This window comes from Nymphalis io, chromosome 24 (assembly GCF_905147045.1).
Source record: "Nymphalis io chromosome 24, ilAglIoxx1.1, whole genome shotgun sequence".
In the NCBI taxonomy this organism is placed as follows: Eukaryota; Metazoa; Arthropoda; class Insecta; order Lepidoptera; family Nymphalidae; genus Nymphalis; species Nymphalis io.
Window position 1 is genome coordinate 3792348 of NC_065911.1, and position 24562 is coordinate 3816909.

Below are 24562 nucleotides of genomic sequence, written 5' to 3' on the forward strand. Positions count from 1 at the left end.
GGTAGTTTTTTCAATTTTTTGTGTTAGTTCCTGAGATTAGTGCATTCAAACAAACAAACTAATTCAGATAATAAAAACCCTCAAGAAGTCTTCCTAAGATAATAATGATGTATGTTACTATATATACAATTCTATTAGTTCTCTCAAGTAGCTCCCCTTCGTATGATATTCTATATATCTTTTATGTTTCTATATCTTTTTATTTTAGTACTTGCGTGCTAAAAAGTTTTTATAGTGATCAAACTGACCTCAAGTTTATAACCGAAGGGATCGCAAAATATCAAAAAGTTATATGCGATATTGACTTTAATAAATATAACATTTAACGGACACAAGTATCAAAATAGCGTATCACGCTGGTTTTTAACATGACACGAGTTAGATACGAAGCGATTTATTATAGAACAGCACTACTAAACCTTAAACATATAAATTTAATACTTTTAATGTAAAACAGTTTTTATTACAAAGGAGTGATAGAACCTTGTCACTGTTAATGACATATTTCTTTTATACCAATGCGAGTCAAAGAAATGAGTGATTATTTAATCAAAGGCTATTTATACCTGCCCATAGACGAGGGCTAACAAGTGTTCTTTGTCAAAACCCTCTTTGATACCTCTTTCAAAGATTTTTTAACTTGAAATCACTTGAAACGCGAGGGAGAACGAAGTACTCTCTAAGTCAACACTTACAAAGGTTGCTCATGTATTTAAAATACAGTACGTTGAAATAAAAAATGAAAATTTACATGATGTCAAAATATGAAACAATTTAAAAGCTAATCCAAACATTTATTAATTAATTTTAATCTCTATTGCTAGTATATAGAGCTTAAATTTGTTTGTCGTATTCAGTATTGTTTAAAAATTGTCTAAAAATTCTGAATATAAAAAGGATGTTTACATAAATTTAACTTCTATTTCAAATGGAATAAAGTTGAATATTCTTTTAGATTTATCTAATGTATTTTACATACGCTTTACTACGAGATGTTTGTGTAATTAGTAATACACTGAAGTCATCCGTTGTGAATATAAGTTGTTTTAGATCTACGAAGTATGAGCTACATATTAAACAATTGATTTAAAACAGTGGATTTAACAAATCTATTGTACGAGAGCTTTAAAATTGTACAGTACATAACAGCCTGTTAATGTCCCACTGCTGGGCTAAGGCCTCCTGTCCCTTTTGAGGAGAAGGTTTGGAGCTTATTCCACCACGCTGCTCCAATGCGGGTTGTTAGAATACACATGTGGCAGAATTTCAATGAAATTAGACACATGCAGGTTTCCTCACGATGTTCTCCTTCACCGTCAAGCACGAGATAAATTAAGCACATGAAAATTCAGTGGTGCTTGCCTGGATTTGAACCCACAATCATCGGTAAGGATTCACGCGTTCTAACCACTAGGCCATCTCGACTCTCGACTCTCTTAAATTTATACATTTATTAAAAGCGCGTGCACTCTTATAGCCTTATACGCCATAGTTTAATTAATAAAGCGATACATAAAATGTATACTAATATTGTAAATACAAAAGTGACTCTGTCTGTGTGTCAAGTTTTCATGGGTAAACCACTGAATCTTATTTGATGAAATTTCGTATGAAGCAAGGTTGAATCACAAGAAAGGTCATAGGCTACTTTTTACCTCATACCTGTTACCCACTAGCACGTGGGCGAAACCGCGGGAGGAAACTAGTAACATATATAGTCTAAAAATCATATTACTCGAATTGATTTTCTTCAATGTGTTCACTTTTTGTGTATATTAAGTAATTTCTTATTTCTTGATAAACGCCTTTATGAACAATTTACCAGTATGTATTTATTATAATGAACTAAAATTGTGATGTTCGCTCGAATGCTTTTAAATTGACTCAACGGTCTTGTCGCATCGTACCCTGCGATTAATTTAATGATTTTAAGCCAACACACTTGCAGGCAGACAGATATTTTATTATATCTATATTGCATTCTGTTATAATAAATATTCTTGAAACATAAATAAACATAAATTTATTTATAGATAAACATTTCAATCATTAACTTAAGTGAAATTTCTTTTTTATTTACAATTGAATTTTTTCTATGCAGGCGGACGCCAGCACCGCTTTCCTCCGGGCAGCGCGTGCAGGTCAAATCGAGAAGATCATCAGCCTCTTGGAACAAGGGGTCGACATTAACGTTAGCAATGCTGTAAGTATTATTGTATTTTTTTTAAATTATTTAAATGGCAAACTGCAATGCACACATTTCGGAATAACCTTATCTGAACATTATAAAATAAAACATGTAATAAATGTATCAGCTTTTAACATTTATATCCATGTAAATAATTTACCACCAACCCATCATATATTCTACTGCAAAACAGCAGTACGTAGTATTGTTGTGTTCCGGTTTGAAGGGTGAGTAAGCCAGTGTAATTACAGGCACAAGGAACATAACATCTTAGTTTCCAAGGTTGGTGGCGCATTGGTGATGTAAGCGATGGTTTACATTTCTTACAATGCCAATGTAAGAAATATGGGCATTGGTGACCACTTACCATCAGTGGGCCATAAGCTCCTCCGCCTTCCTATTCTATAAAAAATAATTAAATCTATCTATAGTGTGTTTTTGTGAAGAGGGAGGGAGAGGTGGCCTTAGCCCAGCAGTGGGACATTCACAGGCTTTTACGATTACGCAGATGGTTTTTTTTTATTTTCACCTGCTTTTAAAGACTATTGACGTGACAAAAGTGGTGTTCTTGTATTTACATATATTTATGGGGAATATTTGCATAGTTCAGTAAAAGTACAGCATCTTTAACGTCTTCATTAACTATACTAATAAAATGTATTAACAAAATTAATTTAACCAAAGAAAAAGACGCATAAAAGCCGATCACTATATGTTTTTCTAGATCATAAAATCTGAAGCAAAACTTGGTGATACGACTTTGTGCAATAAAAGATATTCTACCACTAAACAGCAATATTTAGTATTGTTGCGTTCCGGTTTGAAGGGTGACTGAGCCGGTGTAAATACAGGCACATGGGACATAACATCTTCGTTCCCAAGGTTGGTGGCACATTGGAGATATAAGGATGGATAATATACTAGTGGTAGGGCTTTGTGCAAGCTCGTCTGGGTAGGTACCACCCACTAATCAGATATGCTATCGCAAAACAGCAGTACTTGGCATTGTTGTGTTCCGGTTTGAAAGGTAAGTCAGCCAGTGTAGTTACAGGCACAAGGGACATAACATCTTAGTTCCCAAGGTTGGTGGCGCGTTGGAGATGTAAGGGATGGTTAATATTTGCTACAATGCCAATATCTATAGGTGTGGTGTTACCATGAGGTCGACTTGTCAGCCTACGTAATACGATAAAAAGACGCTTATCAGCTTAATTCTACAATGCTTCTCTTTGGCGATTAATATTTTACTAACGCCATGTTATTACTTTTCTAAATATAACTACATTCCATACATAAAAATAAATTAATTTCACATTTTCGTCAATAATGACTAACATAAAAAAATATTGTAACTTAATTTGCGAATATTTTCCTTCCAAGTATATTAACCTCTGATGAAATGAGTTTTATTACAATAGCAATAAAGTGCTTTTTGTTAAAGCGAATTGTCACGGGTATGTTAGTTTGACACGCGATTAAGTCACGAATAGAAGTTTTCTTTTGGTATTACGTAAATAATGCGGACCTAAATGCAGCATGTGTTATAGTAAAAATAACTACTACTCAATTCACACACATTTCACATATTTTTAAATAAGCAAGTGTGCCAGGCAGGCCTTGTAAGTAGCACCTGTAACAGCCTGTTAATGTCCCACTGCTGGGGTAAGGCCTCCTTTCCATTTTGAGGAGCAGGTTTGGAGCTTATTCCACCACGCTGCTCCAATTGCGGTTGGTAGAATACACCAGACGCCAGTTTACTTAATTATTACTTAATTATTTAATTTACTTAATTATTATGTTATAAAATAAATAATATATTATTCTATAGCAAAACAGCCGAAAATACTATATTTGTGTGCTACACAAATCTTCTATCAGAAATTGCGAATTTGTTTTAAATGAAAGTTATATAATGTTTAGTTCAAAATATTATCCCATACTAGCTAGTATTTTTTTAATCGCGCTGCTTTTTTTTTTACTGGCTTTTAAAATAATATTTTTATTTAATGTATTATATGTAGTATTCATTGATTTGAAAAAATAATAATGACGTCACAATTATAAATTATGAAGCATTTTATTTATAAAATAGGTAGATGAACTGGCAAATTGATGATGGTAAGTGGTCACCACCGCCCATAGAAATTAATGGTGTAATAAATATTAAGCCTTCCATACATCGCCAATACGGCACTGAGATATCGTGTTCCTTGTGTAGGTTCACTCACTCTTCAAACCGGAACCCAACAATACAAAATATTGTTATTTGGCGGTAGAATATCTGATCAGTGGATGTTACCCAGATGGACTTCTACAATGCCCTACCACCAAGTAACATATTATCATTGATGACATTATTAGAAATTGTTAATATTGTCTATGAAGGTTTCTTCATAGACACAAAAACTTTACCACAAAAAAATTGGCAAAGTCTTCTTCTTGAAGAGATGATGTGCACATTATTTCAACACATAGGCTCCCCTGCTCAGTATGAGCTCTGTGAGAGCTTGCGTTTGTAAATTCATCGTCGAGCAAGAGACAAATTATATATGGAAATTCAATACCACCATTTGAATAGACAACCTATGAACGAAATCCACGTATTCTATTCACTACTCCATGTAAGCGTAAGTTAATAATTTCGGATAATATAAATATATTTAAGCAAAACAAATATACGTAGTTGTAATGAAAGCTTTTGTTTTATGTAAACATGAATTTATCGAACTTGAAACACTTGGATGAGAGCCAAGCTAGTGTTCGGTTGCAGATGACTTCTGCTGTTTTATTCTTGTCATAGTTTCCAATTTTGGCAACAGATTTGTTGAGTTGAAACTGTATATTATAGTAGAATATATAACAGTCCATAACCTTTAATTACTGTGAAATTAAATCGGTCAATAACTTTTTACCGCATATATTAAGTTAAAATCAAAGTATACTTTAATTGACGGGCCGGTTGGCGTTGTTAGACATTGCCTTTCACACCGAAGGTTGTGAGTTCGATTCCCACCCAGGACAGACATTTGTGTGCATGAACATGTCTGTTTGTCCTGAGTCTAGGTGCAATTATCTATATAAGTATGTATTTACAAAAGAAAAGTAGAATATGTAGTGTATCAGTTGTCTAGTTTCCATTTTACAAGCTTCGCTTAGCTTGGGATCAGATGGTCGTGTTTGAATAATGTCCCAGGATATTATTATTATTATACTTTAATCAAATAATTATAAAATACCAGTAGCTTTGAATTGTCGTTCTACTGACGGTTCGGAACGGTACTAACGGTTCTTGTGTCTACACATAAGAAACTCGGTAGTTACACTTTTTTATTTCAATGGTTATGATAATATGGTTTACTAATAAGCAGATAATAGGTATACATTTTCCACTGCTGGGCTAAAGAAAGCCTATTTTTGAGGAAAAGATTTTGAGATTTACTCCACGTTGTTCCAATGCGAGTTGACAGTTTTAAGTATTCGTATAATTATTGGGTTAAAATAATTTAAAAATTATACAACGATAACCAACCAGTGTTAGTATAACAATTTATTAATATTCTTTATTTAGCGTCACTTCACTTGACGCAGATTGTTCGCGTATTGGCATTAATTGGCTTTTGCATAATGGCAAATATAATATTAAATCATGTAAAATTTTGGTAAACATCAAGAGTCAAATCAAATTAAGAAAATAATATTTCCTTGACCGTCCTCACTTGGTTCGCTCACTAGCATTCCATCAATTTTGCATTTATGTTTTCTCAGCACTAAAGCAAATATTTTCGTAAGTATATAAATAGGGTATGATACAAAATAGCTGATCTATTATTTGATTTACTATTTGTAAATCCAGTTCAAAATGAAGAATAAAATATTGTATATAAACACTACGTAATACTTTCAAGTTGTGTGAACAAAAAAGTATACAATTTTCTGGATAGAATAAAAATCACAAAATGGTTTCTAATCTTTAAAATTTTCTGTTTAATACTCGTACGTCAGTCCGTTTAATTATTATGTTATAAATTATAAAAAATATATTATTCTATAGTAAAACAACCGAAAATACTACATTTAAGAGCGATATGATATTTAAAATTAATCTCGGTATTTTTGTTTTATATCGATAAAAAGCTTTTGGCGCTTATTACATTTTCTTTCCGCGATAAAAACAACATCTCCTGTCGCATGTCACCCATACTTAATACATATTATGTATATTTGTTTCTTAAATCATTCTCTGCAGCGCTGTTGAATCGATGAAGACTACAGAAAAAAATTGAGAGCGCTTTGTATTAATTATCATATTATAGTTAAAAGAATACCATGCCCTTCAGAATAATTAGTAAAATATGTGCATAAAAAAATTAAATACAAATCGGTTCTCCTGTAAAGCTATATACAACGACGTTCCCAAAAAAGTAAGTCATGAACAATAAAACGGCAATACAATTGTAATTATTTATTATGCTTGGTGCTGACCTCAAAACATTTCAACGGTGATAAAACACACTGCGACTTAAACACAAAGCGGTTTAATTCGTTCTCTCCATCGTGATGACGGGACATTAAAAGAACATTTTAATAAAAATTGTAGCCTATATGACGCAGTGGCAAGAATAATTCTTATTCGTCTGTTCAAACTCGGGCAAGAACCATTGATACATGTGCTCCTGCGTCTCGTAAAGGCAAACATCGTAAGAAATTCTACATGTGTCAGATTAAAGCGCGGTAATTGAATAAATTAACCTTCTCCTCAAATGGAGAAGACGCTTTTTCACTACAGTGGGGCAATAACAGGCTATAAATTTGTTATTTGCTATATTTAACTAGTAAAGATAAGTATTCTAAGAAAATAATTGATTTAAAGTCTTAACAGTATCAAAATTCAAAACTTACTTCCTTCACATACAAACAGTTTTGTATCGTGAAACACTAGCTCATATTCATCGAGAATATGACGTCATGCTAATTTTAAATTCGTGTTATTTAATTATCTTTTCACAGAATGGCTTGAATGCTATCCATCTCGCATCCAAAGATGGTCACGTAGAAGTTGTCCGAGAACTTCTTGAGCGAGGGGCGGCAATCGATGCTGCTACTAAGAAGGGCAACACTGCTCTGCACATCGCTTCTCTTGCTGGTCAGGAGGCCGTTGTTAAACTGCTGGTACAGAATGCAGCTCAGGTATGTAATCAATTTAATATTATGAACATTAATCTTTTATGGCCTATGGCGTCTGATCTAAAGGGGTTGGGGTCAAACCCTGGCCAAATGTATATATATATATATTTTATTTATATATTTTTTTTTCTATCGAAGAATCACCAGTAGTAGCCCAGAGTCTTGAAGCTGACAAGGATCCTCTGTTCCTTCAAAAAAACAAAGCCGCGGAAAATATTTCCGATTGTACTGAATTTGCCGTACCATCGGATTATGAGAATGGGAAAGTAAGGAGTGCACTTGTGTTTGCACAAACCTGTGCAATATAATATATCCTGCGCACTTGGTTAGTCTCAGAGCCCGAAATTCAGGAGGATTTAATTATCGTTTCTTATTATTTAGAAAGATTTTTTTTAAATAATACTAGCAATTCCCGTTTTAAGGAAATTACTAAAAAATATTCACCCACCCACTTAAGTTTAAAGCTTGTGTTAGGAGTGAGGACGACAATAATCCAATTTACATAAGTAAAACTTGCGCCATTGACGTTTTTTAATTTTTGTAAGCGTTGCGCATTTCACTTTACTTACGTTTTTATTTACTTTACGTTATAGTAACACGTAAACTAACGTGTATTAACCCTAAAAACCGGGTTGTGTTCTTTTATCATAATCTTACAATTTCGTTTTATAATGAGTTGCTGATAAAAATAACTTCCACAAAGATTTAATAAATCCTCTCATCCGATTCGTTATCAATCTTCGGCAAATGAATTAATGCATTTCTTCAACACCCGACAAATCCTGTCCAAGTATAAGTTTATTAATATTTTAAAAACAGTGTCGTTGACCCCAATCTTTCAGGGCCGAATCGAATCGACATCAATCATAACGAATGCGGTTTATGACGAACACTTCCTTTTATAGCTTTCTTATGTTTAATAACACATGGAAATAAATTGTTGTATAACTTAAATATATAAGTAATTGCCCCTGGGTTGTTAAAATGATGTTAAATGTAACTAACCCTCTATATCTTTAGCCATTTTGTTTTTAAGTATATATTTATCTTTAGTTCGTATATAAACTCAATTTCGGTTGAGGTTAAAATTTCTCCACCAGTAAAGCATATTTTTTGAACTTCTGAACTTTTTTCTAAAATAATGAATACGTAACAAGCAAGCGATTTATTTTATATTGTTCTGCCTGTATACAGCATTTGTCATGGTGATTAAACGATATATAAGTTTATGTGTACAGTACTAGCGCCGAATTGCAAAAATGTTACGAAAACTTCTTCACGAAAATATATACATACCTGCTAACTTTCATGGTGAACGGTTAAACGATTTTGAAGTCTATGATAATGTCAAACAGATTTACTATCGTTCATTTTTATGTAAAATATGTTTTTGATTTAAAATATTTAAGAGGTTGAAAGATTTATTGATTAGAAATCTTTATTTCTCATTAAGAATAGAAATTCACTTACATGAGAAAACAAATAAACGATTCACTGAATGCGAGTATTTACAAGTTACATATTATATACACGTAATACATAACATGTGGGTACTATACAAAAATAATTCAAATTCAAAATTAAAAGCGACAAACAATTGAAAAATCTCTTTTTTTCTCCCTTTTCTGGCGTGTATCTACGCTATTTGAACGCAAATTATTCTGTCAATGTCACGTATAAAGAAACAATACCGAACAAAAGCATTAAACGATTCAAAATTTGAAACCGAATAATCTCATATCATATGTGTTTTTTATCTATTTCATGTGAAATTGGCAGAATATTTTGCACTGAAATAGCGTAAACCAGAAAAGAGAAAAAAAATACCGAACAAAGAGTAAAACAGTCTTGGAATTGACAAATGACATTTGAGTAATTTTTTTGAATGTTGTTATGATTCTTTTACATCTCTTGGTAATTTATTATATAATTTAAGCTATATAATTATTCGTCCTAGGTTAACATTCAGTCCCAGAATGGCTTCACACCCTTATACATGGCAGCTCAGGAGAACCATGATGGAGTCGTCAGGTTTCTTCTCTCAAATGGAGCTAATCAAAGCTTGGCTACCGAGGTATTTATTAAGTATTGTTTTCAACATTACATTTATTATTGTATACTCGTGGTTTATTGTATAACCTTGAACAATCTATTGGCGCACCTTGGGATTAAGACCAGGTCGTTTGCCGCGACGGCAAATGGCATGACGTCATGAACCCTCGCCGCCGCTCTCCATTTCCTTAATCATGCGTTATGCGTATATTACATACTTCGTTCTGTGTATATGATTATAATATATTTTAGAAAAATATATTAATTTTAGTTACGAAATATGTGTACAATTCACATATTTCGTAAAATATGTATTGTATATTTTTTCACATTCGCCAGGGAAACCGTTACGACCATATATTTTACTTTGTTTATATAATGATAAAATATTAAGCAATTGTGTGTTTGTTGTAAGTGAGATTTTCCAATGTTCTTTAGGACGGTTTCACGCCCCTCGCTGTGGCCATGCAACAAGGTCACGAGAAGGTTGTCGCTGTTCTATTAGAAGCAGACACTCGAGGCAGGGTCCGCCTGCCAGCTTTGCACATTGCAGCGAAGAAAGACGATGTGAAAGCCGCTAACTTATTACTTGAGGTAATGTTAAAATATAAGCCATAATGAATTATCAAAGATAATACCTGAACTACTTTCAAAATTCACACTGATTTTATTTGAACCATGTCGAATTACTCATATAATATTAACTCAAAAATTCAGCGAAATATTTAATATAATGCAAATAAAATAGGCGAAAGTTTAAAAAAACAAGGTTCTAATATTTTTTTCTCAGAATGAACATAACCCTGATGTGACTTCAAAGTCCGGCTTCACTCCGCTGCACATTGCAGCTCACTATGGCAACGAATCAGTTGCTCGATTGCTATTGGCTAAAGGTGCTGACGTCAATTGCGCCGCCAAACATAACATTTGCCCTCTACATGTTGCTGCTAAATGGGGTATGTTAAAATACCATACATACTCATTTCTTTAATACCTTAACACACTTTTGAATGTATAGGAAAAGAAAACAACTATACGATATCAGACATAATATTCATTTGTTATTTTGTTTCATTTTTTGTTTAGACGTCTCAGTTTGAGTGAAAGAGCAAAATGAATGAAAAACGAACCACCCGCTTCTACCTCAACTACATAAAATTAATATAAAAATAATATCTATAGAAAATATATTTTCAAATATCGAATACAATACATTTTATAATTTAACCAATTTAATTTCGTAGTAATACCAACTCTGGTCAGTAAAAGTTATCAAGTATAGCTATCAAGCAATTCTTAGTAGTATTAGAAAATAGGCAATATTACTCAAATGTAATTGTAGTACCGAAAGCTAGTAAAGCCGATTCTATGCTTTCGATCCGATCTTCCTTCAGACGTAACGGACTATAAGAATGGGGGAGAAGAGATACATTATGTTTGCGCAGCAAATGTGCATTATAATTCCTACTCAGGTGGCTAGTATCTATTGAATGATGATAATTAGTACCAATAAATCGATCAGAAGAATTCATTTTATCTATTATTTGAAACAGGTAAAGAAAATATGGTAGCTCTTCTCTGCGATAGTGGAGCTAACGTAGAAGCACGAACTAGGGACGGTCTCACTCCATTGCATTGCGCAGCTCGGTCTGGTCACGAGCGTGTGGTTGAGGCTTTACTGGATAGAGGTGCACCTATTACTAGTAAAAGCAAGGTTAGTAAAAGTAATCATTATTAATTTGCAGGTTTTAGTGTAACTCAGGAAACCAATCCCGTTTAAGAATGATGTTTTATTTGTTGTACTCTGATCTGAAGCTACGAATTTTCAACTTATACAATTTATAGCTTAACTTTTTGTATAACTAATAATAATATATTTTATTCAAAAGAAAACAAAATCTAATGATGTATTATCATAATCTTATGGAAAACATATTTCTATAATTGATATGATCATTAATATTATATTGTACTGAGGTTTGTCGTAACACAGTAACAAATAAAGTATACGATATATTTCGTTATATAACATATTACGAGGTGAACATATAAATTAATACTAAATCGTAAATTACGAATGATATAATGGAAAATGCCAATTAATAACGCCAATAAACAAATGCAAAGCATAATTCTCGCTGATAAATTGTAACGATCTCTCTTAGCTGCTACAAGTAATAAGAAATTTTAAGCAAGTGTAAAAAAAATCAAAAACATGATTTATTGAAGACGCTGTAAAAAATATCTTATTAAGATATAGGAATATTCGTCACGTTTCGAGAAAATTACGCTTGTCGTCCTGAATGATGGAGCAGGCGTGTCGAGGGTAACTCGATGAATAACGTTCGTGATATCAAATAGTTGATAATGATAACAGTCACTCTTAAATACTATGTAGTAGTATAAGGTTAATTACCAATAATACATTTGTGCGTTATATAAATATTAAATTATATTTTTAGAACGGCCTAGCACCCCTCCACATGGCAGCCCAAGGAGATCATTCCGAGGCCGCTCGTGTGCTGCTCTCCCGTAGAGCTCCCGTCGATGACGTCACCGTGGACTACTTAACCGCCCTCCATGTGGCTGCTCATTGTGGACACGCTAAAGTTGCTAAACTGCTCTTGGATAGGTAAGTTTTATTAGTCATCATTTAGCATTTGATTGTAAGGTATACCAATATGAATATTCTCAAATTGTTTATTCGTGTAATCACAAGACAATTTTTATCGTAAATAACCTACCAAATCAAATATTAAATTTAGGAAAATAACGAAACATTTTAATAATAATTTCATCTTAATTTTGTGGAAATATTTAACGAATTCTGTGATTATAATATAACGATATTGTTAATACTGTTTAAACTTTTGGGAGGTATGTAAATTCCTTTTGCAATTTATTTAAATAACCATCTTTACAACAGAAATGCTGATGCTAACGCACGTGCCTTGAACGGCTTCACACCGCTTCACATCGCCTGCAAAAAGAATAGGATCAAGGTTGTGGAACTACTCCTGAAATATGGAGCAAGTAAGTTCATTACGATTATTGCCATCAAAATCAATTTATTATAATTTGTATGATATTTAATTTACTTAGTTATTAATATTATTTTGACAATTTTGTTCAAACAGGTATCCAAGCAACAACAGAGTCTGGGCTGACTCCACTTCATGTTGCATCCTTTATGGGTTGCATGAATATCGTAATATATCTGCTGCAGCATGAGGCCAATCCTGACGTGCCAACTGTTAGAGGAGAGACTCCCTTACACTTAGCAGCTAGAGCTAACCAGGTAAAAATTTCAATCATATATAAAATTTTAAATTAAGTTATCGTATGACACTTAATACATTTTATTTTATTTATTTATTTAACAATACGAACAATCAAATAACTATTAAATTATGGCGCTACAAAATCCACGACAGTTTATCTTGAGTGCCTTTCCTTTTCCTTTATGGATTTACATACAATATACGCTATAATTGTTTTAAATAATACATCTTCAACTTATACTTAATATTCTTATTAGCTATTTCTCGTCATGTTCTGTTTTCTAAGCTATTTATTATGCAATTTTAGCCATGTGTTCATATGGTTTGTGTTTATACTTTATCTCGTGTTGGTGAAGATAAACGTCGTGAGGGAAACCACCTTTTTTCCGATAGATTTCTGTCAAGTATGTATCCCAAACCCAGGTGGTGAAACAAGCTCCAATATACAAATATATATTTTTGAATTGTAAAATTAAAACCCTTATATAAATAACAGACGGACATCATACGCATCTTACTTCGTAACGGCGCAGCGGTTGAAGCAAAAGCCAGGGAACGACAAACACCGCTGCACATTGCATCTAGGCTCGGCAATGTTGATATTGCTGTATTGTTGCTGCAACATGGCGCTGACGTGCGGGCGATGACTGCTGACCATTACAATGCATTACATATAGCTGCTAAACAGCATAATCATGACGTAAGTGAATCAGAAATTCTATATGTACTTAAGAGAATTATGAAATTATGATTTAAAAGCTGTTTTAATATTTTTAATTAAATTAAATGTAATTCAATTCTTAATAGCTATGTAGTGAAAGCTATGTAGCTATGAATAAAGACTAACATTATTAAGAGTACAAATTATTAAGAGTGCGTGATAAGATCCTTCTATTGTGCAAAATTTCGTATTATTTCCAACAAATATTATTTTTTAATTTATCCATAGGTTGCAGCTGCTCTTATCGACCATAATGCTCCCTTAACTGCAACTACTAAAAAAGGATTTACGGCTCTCCATCTCGCAGCTAAATACGGAAATCTTAAGGTAAAGATACAAAATTAAAAAGTATTAAAAAACTAACGATAAATAAAAACAAATCTTCTTATATAATTTTTATTCGACACGTTTATCTAAGAAATTATATACGTATGCTCGAAATATATGTACAAGCGTACCAAATAATAGAAAAAATTGGTATATAGGTGGCGAACTTGCTCCTTTCTCATGGAGCATCACCAGATCAGGCTGGTAAGAATGGTATGACTCCACTTCACATCGCCGCTCAATACGATCAGCAAGCCGTCGCCAACACACTACTCGAAAAGGGAGCTGATGCTAAGGTAACGTCTAAATTATATGAATGTTTTAAATAGTTTAGTAATTTTATGTTCTATTATATATAACTATCTAACACTTTGTTTAGGCGATCGCTAAGAATGGACATACTCCATTGCATATAGCAGCTCGCAAGAACCAGATGGAAACAGCGGCTACCTTGTTGGAATATGGAGCGTTGACTAACGCTGAATCGAAAGCCGGTTTCACACCATTGCATTTAGCAGCTCAACAGGTCAGTTTCACATTGTATTTGAATAAGACTCCAGAAAATTTGTGGTGAAATCTTAAATTAGAGTTTTAAATACTTCTGACCCATTGTGCTGTACGGTACCCAGGGTCATACAGAAATGTGTTCCCTGCTCCTCGAGCATGGAGCGGAAGTAGACCAACAAGCTAAGAATGGTCTCGCAGCTCTACACCTTGCTGCTCAAGAGGATCGCGTTCCAGTGGCTCAGCTGTTGGTGAAGAATGGTGCTGAGGTAATTGATGCGATGTATTGAATTTTACGAGATTTTAAAGCCGGAGCTTTGGAGAGATTTTTGGAGCCGAGATGGCCAAGTGGTAAGAACGCGTGAATCTTAACCGATGATCGTGGGTTCAAACCCGGGCAAGCATCACTGAATTTTCACTTGCTTAATTTGTGATTATAATTCATCTCGTGCTTTGCGGTGAAGGAAAACATCGTGAGGAAACCGCAACGTGCATATGTCTAATTTCACTGAAATTCTGCCACATGTGTATTCCACCAACCCACATTGGAGCAGCTTGGTGGAATAAGCTCCAAACCTTCTCCTCAAAAAAGGGAGAGGAGGCCTTTAGCCCAGCAGTGAGACATTCACAGGCTGTTACGGTTACGGTTACGGAACAACTTATATAATTAATTATAATTTATAGAAATAGAATAAAAGAAAAATTCTTGTCAGTTTTATTTATCTGAAAATATAATTAAGAAATAGAATTAGGTATTAATTTATTTTACACATTTTATAATTGTTTGCTTTCGTTTGGTGTACATTAAACTTTTGAGTAATTTTGAAAAATTTGTTGTTATGAACAAATAAAAAACTACTCTTTGTCCTTTTCCAAGATATAATACGATATAATGGAGTAACATACTGGAAGTATGAAGAAGTATAGTACAACTTAAAAGAAATAGATTATGATCGCAATAAAATGCAATTATAACAAAAGTAATTACAAAAAATACTAGTAAGATACTCGGTTTCTCGTTGAATTTTTCTCATGTAATGTAATGTATTCTTAATGTAATGTATTTCTAGGCTAAAGCAAGCCGTTTATTGTTCAGGTGGATATTTGCACTAAGGGCGGCTACACTCCGCTTCATATCGCTAGTCATTACGGCCAGGCCAACATGGTGAGATACTTGCTGGAGAACGATGCATCTGTGAAGGCACAGACCACTCACGGGTAATATAATCAAATTCACTTATATCTAAATATCTCTATTAAATGTAATACGTGTAAGCTTTCTGTGAATAAATAAAATAAAAAATATTATTATTATTATATTCGAAATAATCTCATTTTTATTTCATGCTTCGAATTGTAAAACTATGTAATTAATGTTTAATTTGGAAATACTATCATACTAGTTATAATGTTTTCTTTACTTGGTTTGTTATATAAATTGCAAAACAATTGAGACATGATAACTATATATTTTAAATCAATTCTTTTGTCTCACCAGATATACTGCGTTGCATCACGCAGCTCAACAAGGACATATCAATATTGTGAACATACTTCTGGAGCACAAGGCTGATGCTAATGCAACTACCATCGTAAGTCTTCTGAGAAAATTTTTCTATTGGACATTTTTATGCTCTTGTCTTAAAGAAAATTACATTGCAGCTGAATTCTATTAGAATAGCAGTATTCCTTAAGGCACTAACAAATTATTCACCATTCAACAATTATTTTTTGTTTATATGGAATATTAATTGTTGCTATTTGGTTATTTGAGCAAAATTTTATAGAAAACATTTCACCTTCATTACATATGTGTAACTGAATTAAACTATAAATTCAGAATGGCCAAACACCACTGGACATAGCTTCAAAGCTGGGCTACGTTACGGTCATGGAAACCCTCAAGGAGGTATCAGAACCTTCACATGCTCCAGCTTCCCAAGATAAATACAAAGTCGTGGCTCCTGAAACCATGCTGGAGACCTTTATGTCGGATTCAGAAGAGGAAGGAGGTAAGATAATTGGAATAAAAATGCAGGAAATATAGAATAATTTGTCTAATATATAAATTTATATTATTCGAAATTTTATTTATTATCTGGATCAATATTTGTTTTATTTACTGACACAAAGATTGGTAATCACACACAGTATTAACTATTGGACTGCTGTGTGCTTATTCTTTTTGTGGATAAAGTACTAAGTGGCGTAACTAAATTATGGCAAAAATATTTTAATATGATAAACTTCTAGGTGAAGACGCTATCCTCAATGATCAGCCATACCGTTACCTGACAGCTGATGATATGAAGTCTTTAGGAGACGATTCGCTTCCTATCGACGTCACGAAAGACGAAAGAACTGAATCGGCTATGAGTCACAAAAATATTATGGAAATTTCTCAAGGTATAAAGGAAATAAATTATTAATTTGTAATATACATATTATACATAATAAATTCTTAATTAATTTTATTTTTAACACAAATTTACTTTTAATAGAAGGATGTACTTAGAAATCTTAACAGAAGATCGCGTTTTAATTTGACCAAAGAGTTTTAATGTATAAATTTTGTTTATAATATATCTCAGTGTTGAAGGAAAACATCGGAATAATTTATGAATCAGATGAAAATCTATCATATTTGCTATTATCACTCAACACACATCACAGGTATTGGAGCAGTGGTGGAATATATTCTAAATCTAATCAATACATTATTACCGTTACTTTTAACAGGATCAGTGAACGGCATGCCATATCAACCTCAACAAGAAGTTGTCGTGAAAAGCATCAGTCGCTACAGCACCGCGCAAGCTCCAGAGGGTTATTGCTACAATGTTGATCCTACCCAACCCAAGTCAGTACGATTTATCAAGTTTAAAAAAAAACAATTTTTTTGGTTTAATTCAGATTTTAACTGTATTTACTAAATATAAAATAGGTATAATAAATACCACATAATAAATGTCACAAAGTATTTAAATACTGAAAAAAATATAATGTACTTATTTCAGATTGATAATAATTATACATTGATTGTTGCGCATGCAATTCTGGATTATGGCCAACAGGAAAAAACTTCAATGGAAAAAGTGAGTCATTATTCAGTATTTTAACAAAAGTGTAATTTTCAAAAAGGCATTGGACCTTAGTGCAATGTAATTTTTTGTGTTTCTGTTTTGAAATTAATATACGTCACTTCTATCCACTCGAGATTGCCAAGATTAACATTTTTTTAACGATTACTAAATAATATATTTTCATAATGATTTATGAGTGTACCATTTCATTTTATATGATGAATGCCACCAGTTTCCTGGTGTCATTCCTGGTGGACGCTCGCGGTGGCGCGCTGCGTGGATGTCGCGGCGGTGGCGTGCGTGTCATCGTCCCACCATTGTCCGCTCAGCAACCTACGAGGATTACTTGCAGGTCGGTTTGGTTACATACACTATTTTCCTTCAACTCCATACAACTGTAACTTATACGGTATTATATTATAAAATTGAAGAGCTGAAACGATCAACCAAGTGTATAATATTATGTTTTTAGCGTTGTATATTATGTTTTCAGAAACCATATAACCCCGTAATTCCTGATAAATATTCTTTACAAATTGTTTCAGATACTTGAAACCGTCCCGTATTAACCACATGCCACCATTAATGGAAGGAGAGGCTCTCGCTTCCAGGGTACTGGAGATGGGTCCCGTGTCTGCAAAGTTCTTAGGGTAATTTTTTTTTTATCAAAGCGTGCTAATATATTAATCAATAATCCTTTTTTTTGTACTTCACTTCATTGGAGTGATTTAGAGTCATTATTCATGGTCATATAACTTTTTCAAAAGTTAATATTTTTTCTCTAAAATAAAAATAAAACAATTAATTTTGCTCACACAGTTTTCTAGAAAGTTTAACAAAAAAACTAATTTTGCCAGACCGGTTATCCTGGAAGTACCTCATTACGCCTCTCTGAGAGGCAAAGAACGTGAGATTGTTATTCTCCGGTCCGATAATGGCACCAGCTGGAGAGAGCATAACGCTGATGCAACTGATGATGTCGTCCAGGACATTTTACACGAGACCCTGGAGATTGAAGGTATTGTTAATAATCAAACAAAAAGTATTGATTGAACAAGCAGATAAACAAGTACACTACTAGAATATATCTGACGTATTCCATTTACATATATTTATAGAACTATAAAAACTATAAGATATTGTTTTGTGAATTCAATCTTACAATAAGATATATTTCTCAAAATGTTATATTCCGAAACAGCCTGTGAATGTCCCACTGCTGGGCTAAAGGCCTCCTCTCCTCTTTTTGAGGAGAAGGTTTTTTTTTTTTTTTTTGTTATATGTCGTACATAACTGAATTATTAACAGTGTTAAATCTAGTTTGAAATTTTGCCAATGCTAGTTACAGCGGCTATAACAAATATAACTTTATCAGAAACAAATGACGATGAAAAAGGCTGGGACGCTCCTCGCGTCACGCGCATCCTCACACACGACTTCCCTCAATACTTCGCGGTGATTTCCCGCATCCGGCAGGAAGTACATGCCATAGGACCTGAAGGTAATAAATTCCTGTAATTTATTGCTCTGGATAATTTGTCTATTAAATAATGCTTAAAATATAACGTCATCGATTTAACACCACCCACTAAAATGAATAAATATAAAAAAAGTTTCCTTATAAATCTAAATATATACATAACTATACAGAATGACATAATTAGCATAAATCTTTGAATTTTTTTTAATTATATATATTGACTTTATTAGTAGATTTGATTATTTTTGCGTCGCTGATGTGAACTAAATCTTATTTTATCTTATTTTTCCTTACTAGGTGGCATGGTCTCTAGTTCCGTCGTTCCTCAAGTCCAGGCCGTATTTCCGCAAGGAGCCCTCACCAAGAAGATCAAAGTGGGCCTCCAGGTAAACCTTTTCAAACCACGTAAGGGTGTTAAGGATTTGAACTTAAAAAAAATAACCGTTAACAACGTGTCAAAGAAGAAACGGTTCTCCTTAATTTGGTAGTGTAATGATTTGATTTATATAGAGTTATTCATAAGATAATAATATTAATAAAAATCAGTATTTTACACAGTGATGTTGTATACAATAATAATTATTTTCGACTTAGTCGGTATAATAAACAAAGCTTATGAATTGTAACGAAGTAATTAGATAAGTTTATTATTAGCCATTATTATATAATAACCTTGAAGCCTTATTATATATATACCTGTATAATATATATATATATATATATATATATATATACCTGTATAATATCTATATAAACATATAAATGTTTATATAGATATTATACAGGCTTCAAGGCTTTGATTTATGACTTAACAGGTAATTTAAATATTATTTTATTTTCGTTAAAATCGATGAAACTATTATTTTTTTTAGATCGTATGGGAAAAACATATTAGTCTAAATTTACTTTGATGTACTTAAGTCATTTTAAAAATAAATCAATATTAACGATTCTAAAAAATGTCCGTGTGTGAAGGATAGGCGTTATAATAAATATTATGAAGAAATGGATTCCTCCTCTGCTGCAAGTCACAGGTGTAATTCGGAGGATGTTTTCGACATAACTTCTTAAGAAGTATTTTATATTCTTCGATTCCGATTGGTATTAATAAACATGAACTAGGTAACTCTCACAGAGTTCAAATTTCAAAACTTCTGATAATACTAAATTGATCATCCAACATTAGAACCGGTGGTTATCTCAAGGTCAAAGTTTGTCTTATTTCGTTGACGCCAAACGAATGTGAACCGCTTAGTAAATCTGAAAAACTGGCGTTCCACTTTTAGATTTTATAGCTTCTATTTAAAACACTATCTATTTTACATAGATAGAAAAAATTGAAATAACAAAATAAGTGTTCGAAATTCCAAATATTAATATCAGTTTTCATGTTGGAAAATCAATCCGAGATTACATTACAAGTAAGGTTTTAAATCTGTTTTCACAAAAGTTCTGACTTTATAAGTCCATAAGAAAATCAAAAGGAATTCAATAAAATTGTTTGAAAATAATAGAGTTTGTGTAGTAGGTGTTGTATGCACTTCATTGCCAAAATTGTGTTCTCTATTTACGAATCAAAATACGATTACAGTAGTACAAATGACGATGCCAAATTTTTTTTATATGAATTTAGTTTTTGACACTTACGATAAAATAGCTCACTTTATTTTAATATATATTGTTTTATATAAGACAGACGATTATTTACATATTATACATAATTGTAGCTAATATTAAATTTTCTGAACATTATTTTGCTATTTTAGATGTGCGGGATTGTTTGTCCCTAGAAATAATACACAAAAACGTTGATTATATTCTTGATATATAAATAAAGATTATAAAAACAGACAAAACATTTTAATTTGGAGGATCGAAAGGAAATCAAAATTTACAGGAATAAATTCAAAGTTTTTTCTGTGAGTTAATTATTTTTAAGTTGCCAGAGGAATTGCAAATACTTATCAAATTATTTTTATATATAAGTATATAAGTAAATGATTCAAATAACAGAATAATTATTTAATTTAAGAAAATATCAAGAATAGAATCTTCGAAAGCTCATTTTAAGGTCATTTTAACAATTGAATATTCAACTAGATTTCAGGATCAATTTTAATACTAGATTATAGAATGTAGATTTTTTACGTTCATACTAAAATAAGGTCTTTTAAAAAGTATTTCATGATATACCACATATCACAAAGTTACCAAGAAGTTACCGTAAGTTAAGTGAAAGCGTTACTCCTTATACTAATGTTATACCCAATAAATTTAGTAGTCACTTAAAATATGTAGATGAAAGAAAATAAATAAAAAAAATTAAAGTCAATTGTTTGTTTTCAATTTAAATAAGCGTTGTTGAATATGAAATGAAATCACTTGAAACTCACACTGCGTGTTTGATGATGAAATAAATGCATCAATTGTTCTCTTATTGGTCTTTAGGTTAGAATAGCATGTAATATTGACATAAGTTTGAATGTAGATTACATAAGAACTCTATTTAGTTATATATTATTTATATAGAATAATATAATATTATTGTGTGCTCAATTATATGGAGTGACGTTGTTAAAATATATGTATGTTTAAGGAATTGCTAAATTTATTGGGTAATGTCCGTTATACGCTTAAGTTATTTCTTAATAATGTTATGCGATTGTGAACTTTATTTCCTAAAGACCAAACGTGAGATTTGCATGATTTATTTTGTTTGCAATATTATTTTTAATGTTCGAGCTTTAGAGTTAATGTTTTTTGCATTTTGATTTTGATGCGCATGTGTGAGATGTCAATTAAATGTTGTTTATGGTTCCTGTGCTTTCCCCGTGGTTTCATATATTCATTATCGCTTATTTATTGCACCATTTTTTCACTTATTTCTGTTATCGAACACCATTTCAAATTGTGAGCTTTAAATGTATGATGAAAAAAAGCGAAATTCTGGGTGAGTAAGTTTATTTTACTTTTGTTTATCGGTATATCGATCGTTTGGTCTTTAGCTAAAATGATTTTGAATGTTATATAATCCATAGATTTCATGAATATAAATTTTACAGGCTCAGATAATTGATTCGGAACTGACAGCGAAACTCCTAGGCCGTGGTGTTGCGGTATCACCAGTTGTCACGGTTGAACCCAGACGAAGAAAATTCCATAAAGCCATAACCCTCAGCATGCCAGCTCCTCGTCCCCACACACAGGGGATGACGAACCAGTACAGCACCTCATCAGCCCCAACCCTTAGACTCCTATGTTCCATATCAGGTAAGATTATGATATTTCCGCTTAATATTATTATTAGTTAATGGAAACGAACATTCTAGAATTTTTTATTGAATTTCGAACGAAAAAAAAAATCCTAAAAAGTTTCCAATAACCAATATAGTTTTGTGACGTGTTGCAATGGAGTATGGCTTATTCAATTAGCTAAATAAAATGAAAATATTCATAAAAAAAGCTTCGCCACTGTTAAGGTAAGTAAGGCTATTGGAATTCGCTCAGTACAAATAATGCTTGGAATTATCTTAACCAATATTCCATTACAACACAATAATGGAGTAGAAACCATTAGAGAATTCATAAAAAAAACGTTATATGTAAACTGGCTAGTTAAATTTACATGAGATCAGTAGATAGTACATAACATTACAAAGTTCCATAGATTTTAATAAATTAAAATTCATAGAACAATTAGTTAATTTATTAATCATAGTTCTTCTGTCGCATTAATTATTCAAGTAAAAAACGTAGAATAAAAATTGATATTTTATTAGATAAAAATATTATCCCAAAATTCTAGACAGAGGGGGTAAGCATGTTGATCGAAAAATCTATTTAGTTAATAGCTTTATTTTTCTATTTAACTCTACAAAATAATAACAAAAATGACATTCATATTAGGCAGGGTAACATTAGTTTATTACATATATCATTATCAAATGGCGCTTATAGCAAATACACAGAGCAGCTAAAGGGACATTTCCCTATGTGTGCGTTTTGTGCGTGTCTACATTGTCTTTGTTCTCGTGTGTTTGTGTGTGTTGCACGCTCACCGTGTACGGCGTTAAATAATACGCTGCCCGTCTTATCAACGCGCATCAACAGGGGTATTTCGCAAAAGATCTCTCGAAGGTAAAATAATAACTAGACTTTACAAATAACAATAAAAATAAATAACGTCGGTTAATTTTCACGTTACGTTATTATGATTTGTCCTTTGAATTTTTTGACTTTCTTTCATCCATTAATCACGATGTCAGCGTCTATACAATGATATGTTAGATATAGAGTATAGATGCTGATATAATTTTTAATTTTTCCCTCTGTCACTTTGAATGCTTTACCATTTCTTGCTTTACATACATTCTACCTCTTTGCACGGGCTGAAAGTGTTTGCTTTCTTATATCACTCACACTGTATCATATACAATTAATCTTGGGATAACGAGAATATGCACTGCTGTTTATATATAAACATCACCGAATAACAGTATATAGTATGGAATTTATTATTCAGGATTAATAGTAATTTCGTACACGGCACATTTTGAGAAGTCAGCACAAGTGAAACGGTTTTATCAATAAGTATGATAGGATAGATTCCATCAAGGAACCGTACACCATCTCACATATCATATATCCGCGCCAGTGATCCCAATGTTATGTTTATTTGCTTCAACTGGTCAAATTTTTTTCCAAAACGGCCTATCAGTTTCATTTACTTTTTCATCTATTCTATTGTTTTTTTCAATCACGTTTATTTTTCACCTCACTCTTCAGGATATTTCTTTTGTTTTAGTTTTTCGGTTGTTTTCAGTGATTGTCCTTCGAGAGATCTGTTTTCCGCAAAATCAGACCAAAATTTGTAGAATTCGTCAATCAATTTATTACATTGTATCATTGTTTTTTGAATACAGCACTATGCTTAAGTATTTGATAAATGTTTTACAAAGAGTGTCACATTTTAAATCACTTTTTCATTAAATTAAGTCGAACACGGTACGTTATATTTATTATTTCTTATAGTATGTTGTCCTGCTTGATGTGTGTTTGCTATAGGCCGTTTTGGAACCATTTTATTTATTTATTTATTCTTTATAAACCTATCTTATCCAAGTAACATTGCTAACAAATACAATTGTACGAGTAATTCAATTGAATATTACATTTTATTTTCTTACAGTACATTTTCCTAACCTGTTAATATTAGTTAGTAGAAATGTAAGATGGAGCGATGTAACGTAATAAATATATCTAGTATTAAATGCTTATTGCATGCTAAGTGGATAAAGTTAAGTGGCAGCTGAAAAATGGCGTTGTAACAGCTTTACTGCCTTCGTAGCTTGATATCGAGAATCTTGTAATTTATAGTTATTTATGTAATACTTTCGAATATTACATTTATTATTTATTTTGAACAGGAGGAACTAATCGAGCTCACTGGGAAGACGTTACGGAAAATACACCGTTGACTTTTGTTAACGATTGTGTTTCGTTCACAACAACCGTGTCGGCTCGCTACTGGCTCATCGATTGTCGACATGTGGAGGACGCTACTAAAATGGCTACTGAGTTATACAGGTACAAATATTAAGTATATTTATACGTACTAAAAGCCAAAACGGACAAAGTTTAATTAAATAATGTTACTGATTTCATAAAATTAACTGTCATATAATTAATATGGTTGTTGGTATACTTTGTGTTGAGGCTTGATGACCCATAGGTTAGAAGCCG

At 32.3% G+C, this 24562-nt stretch overlaps 1 protein-coding gene across 8 annotated transcripts in view; it reads left to right on the forward strand.

The window, feature by feature from the left end:
- Window positions 1-24562, forward strand: part of LOC126777815 (ankyrin-2-like) — a 64306-nt gene that overhangs the window by 16018 nt on the left and 23726 nt on the right. For 6 of the 8 annotated variants that reach the window (XM_050500979.1, XM_050500976.1, XM_050500978.1 and 3 more), the window contains exons 2-29: window positions 2102-2203; window positions 7196-7375; window positions 9330-9446; window positions 9863-10018; window positions 10215-10380; window positions 10978-11138; window positions 11887-12056; window positions 12351-12457; window positions 12562-12722; window positions 13202-13405; window positions 13655-13753; window positions 13912-14049; window positions 14133-14279; window positions 14383-14526; window positions 15354-15475; window positions 15756-15849; window positions 16098-16269; window positions 16511-16663; window positions 16997-17117; window positions 17332-17352; window positions 17573-17692; window positions 17886-17990; window positions 18198-18358; window positions 18716-18841; window positions 19118-19206; window positions 21883-22090; window positions 22931-22957; window positions 24247-24406. In XM_050500979.1, the coding sequence (XP_050356936.1) occupies window positions 2102-2203; window positions 7196-7375; window positions 9330-9446; window positions 9863-10018; window positions 10215-10380; window positions 10978-11138; window positions 11887-12056; window positions 12351-12457; window positions 12562-12722; window positions 13202-13405; window positions 13655-13753; window positions 13912-14049; window positions 14133-14279; window positions 14383-14526; window positions 15354-15475; window positions 15756-15849; window positions 16098-16269; window positions 16511-16663; window positions 16997-17117; window positions 17332-17352; window positions 17573-17692; window positions 17886-17990; window positions 18198-18358; window positions 18716-18841; window positions 19118-19206; window positions 21883-22090; window positions 22931-22957; window positions 24247-24406 (3731 nt within the window). The remainder of the gene's footprint in view (window positions 1-2101; window positions 2204-7195; window positions 7376-9329; window positions 9447-9862; window positions 10019-10214; window positions 10381-10977; window positions 11139-11886; window positions 12057-12350; window positions 12458-12561; window positions 12723-13201; window positions 13406-13654; window positions 13754-13911; window positions 14050-14132; window positions 14280-14382; window positions 14527-15353; window positions 15476-15755; window positions 15850-16097; window positions 16270-16510; window positions 16664-16996; window positions 17118-17331; window positions 17353-17572; window positions 17693-17885; window positions 17991-18197; window positions 18359-18715; window positions 18842-19117; window positions 19207-21882; window positions 22091-22930; window positions 22958-24246; window positions 24407-24562) is intronic. The other 2 variants (XM_050500980.1, XM_050500981.1) reach the window with 1 other exon arrangement.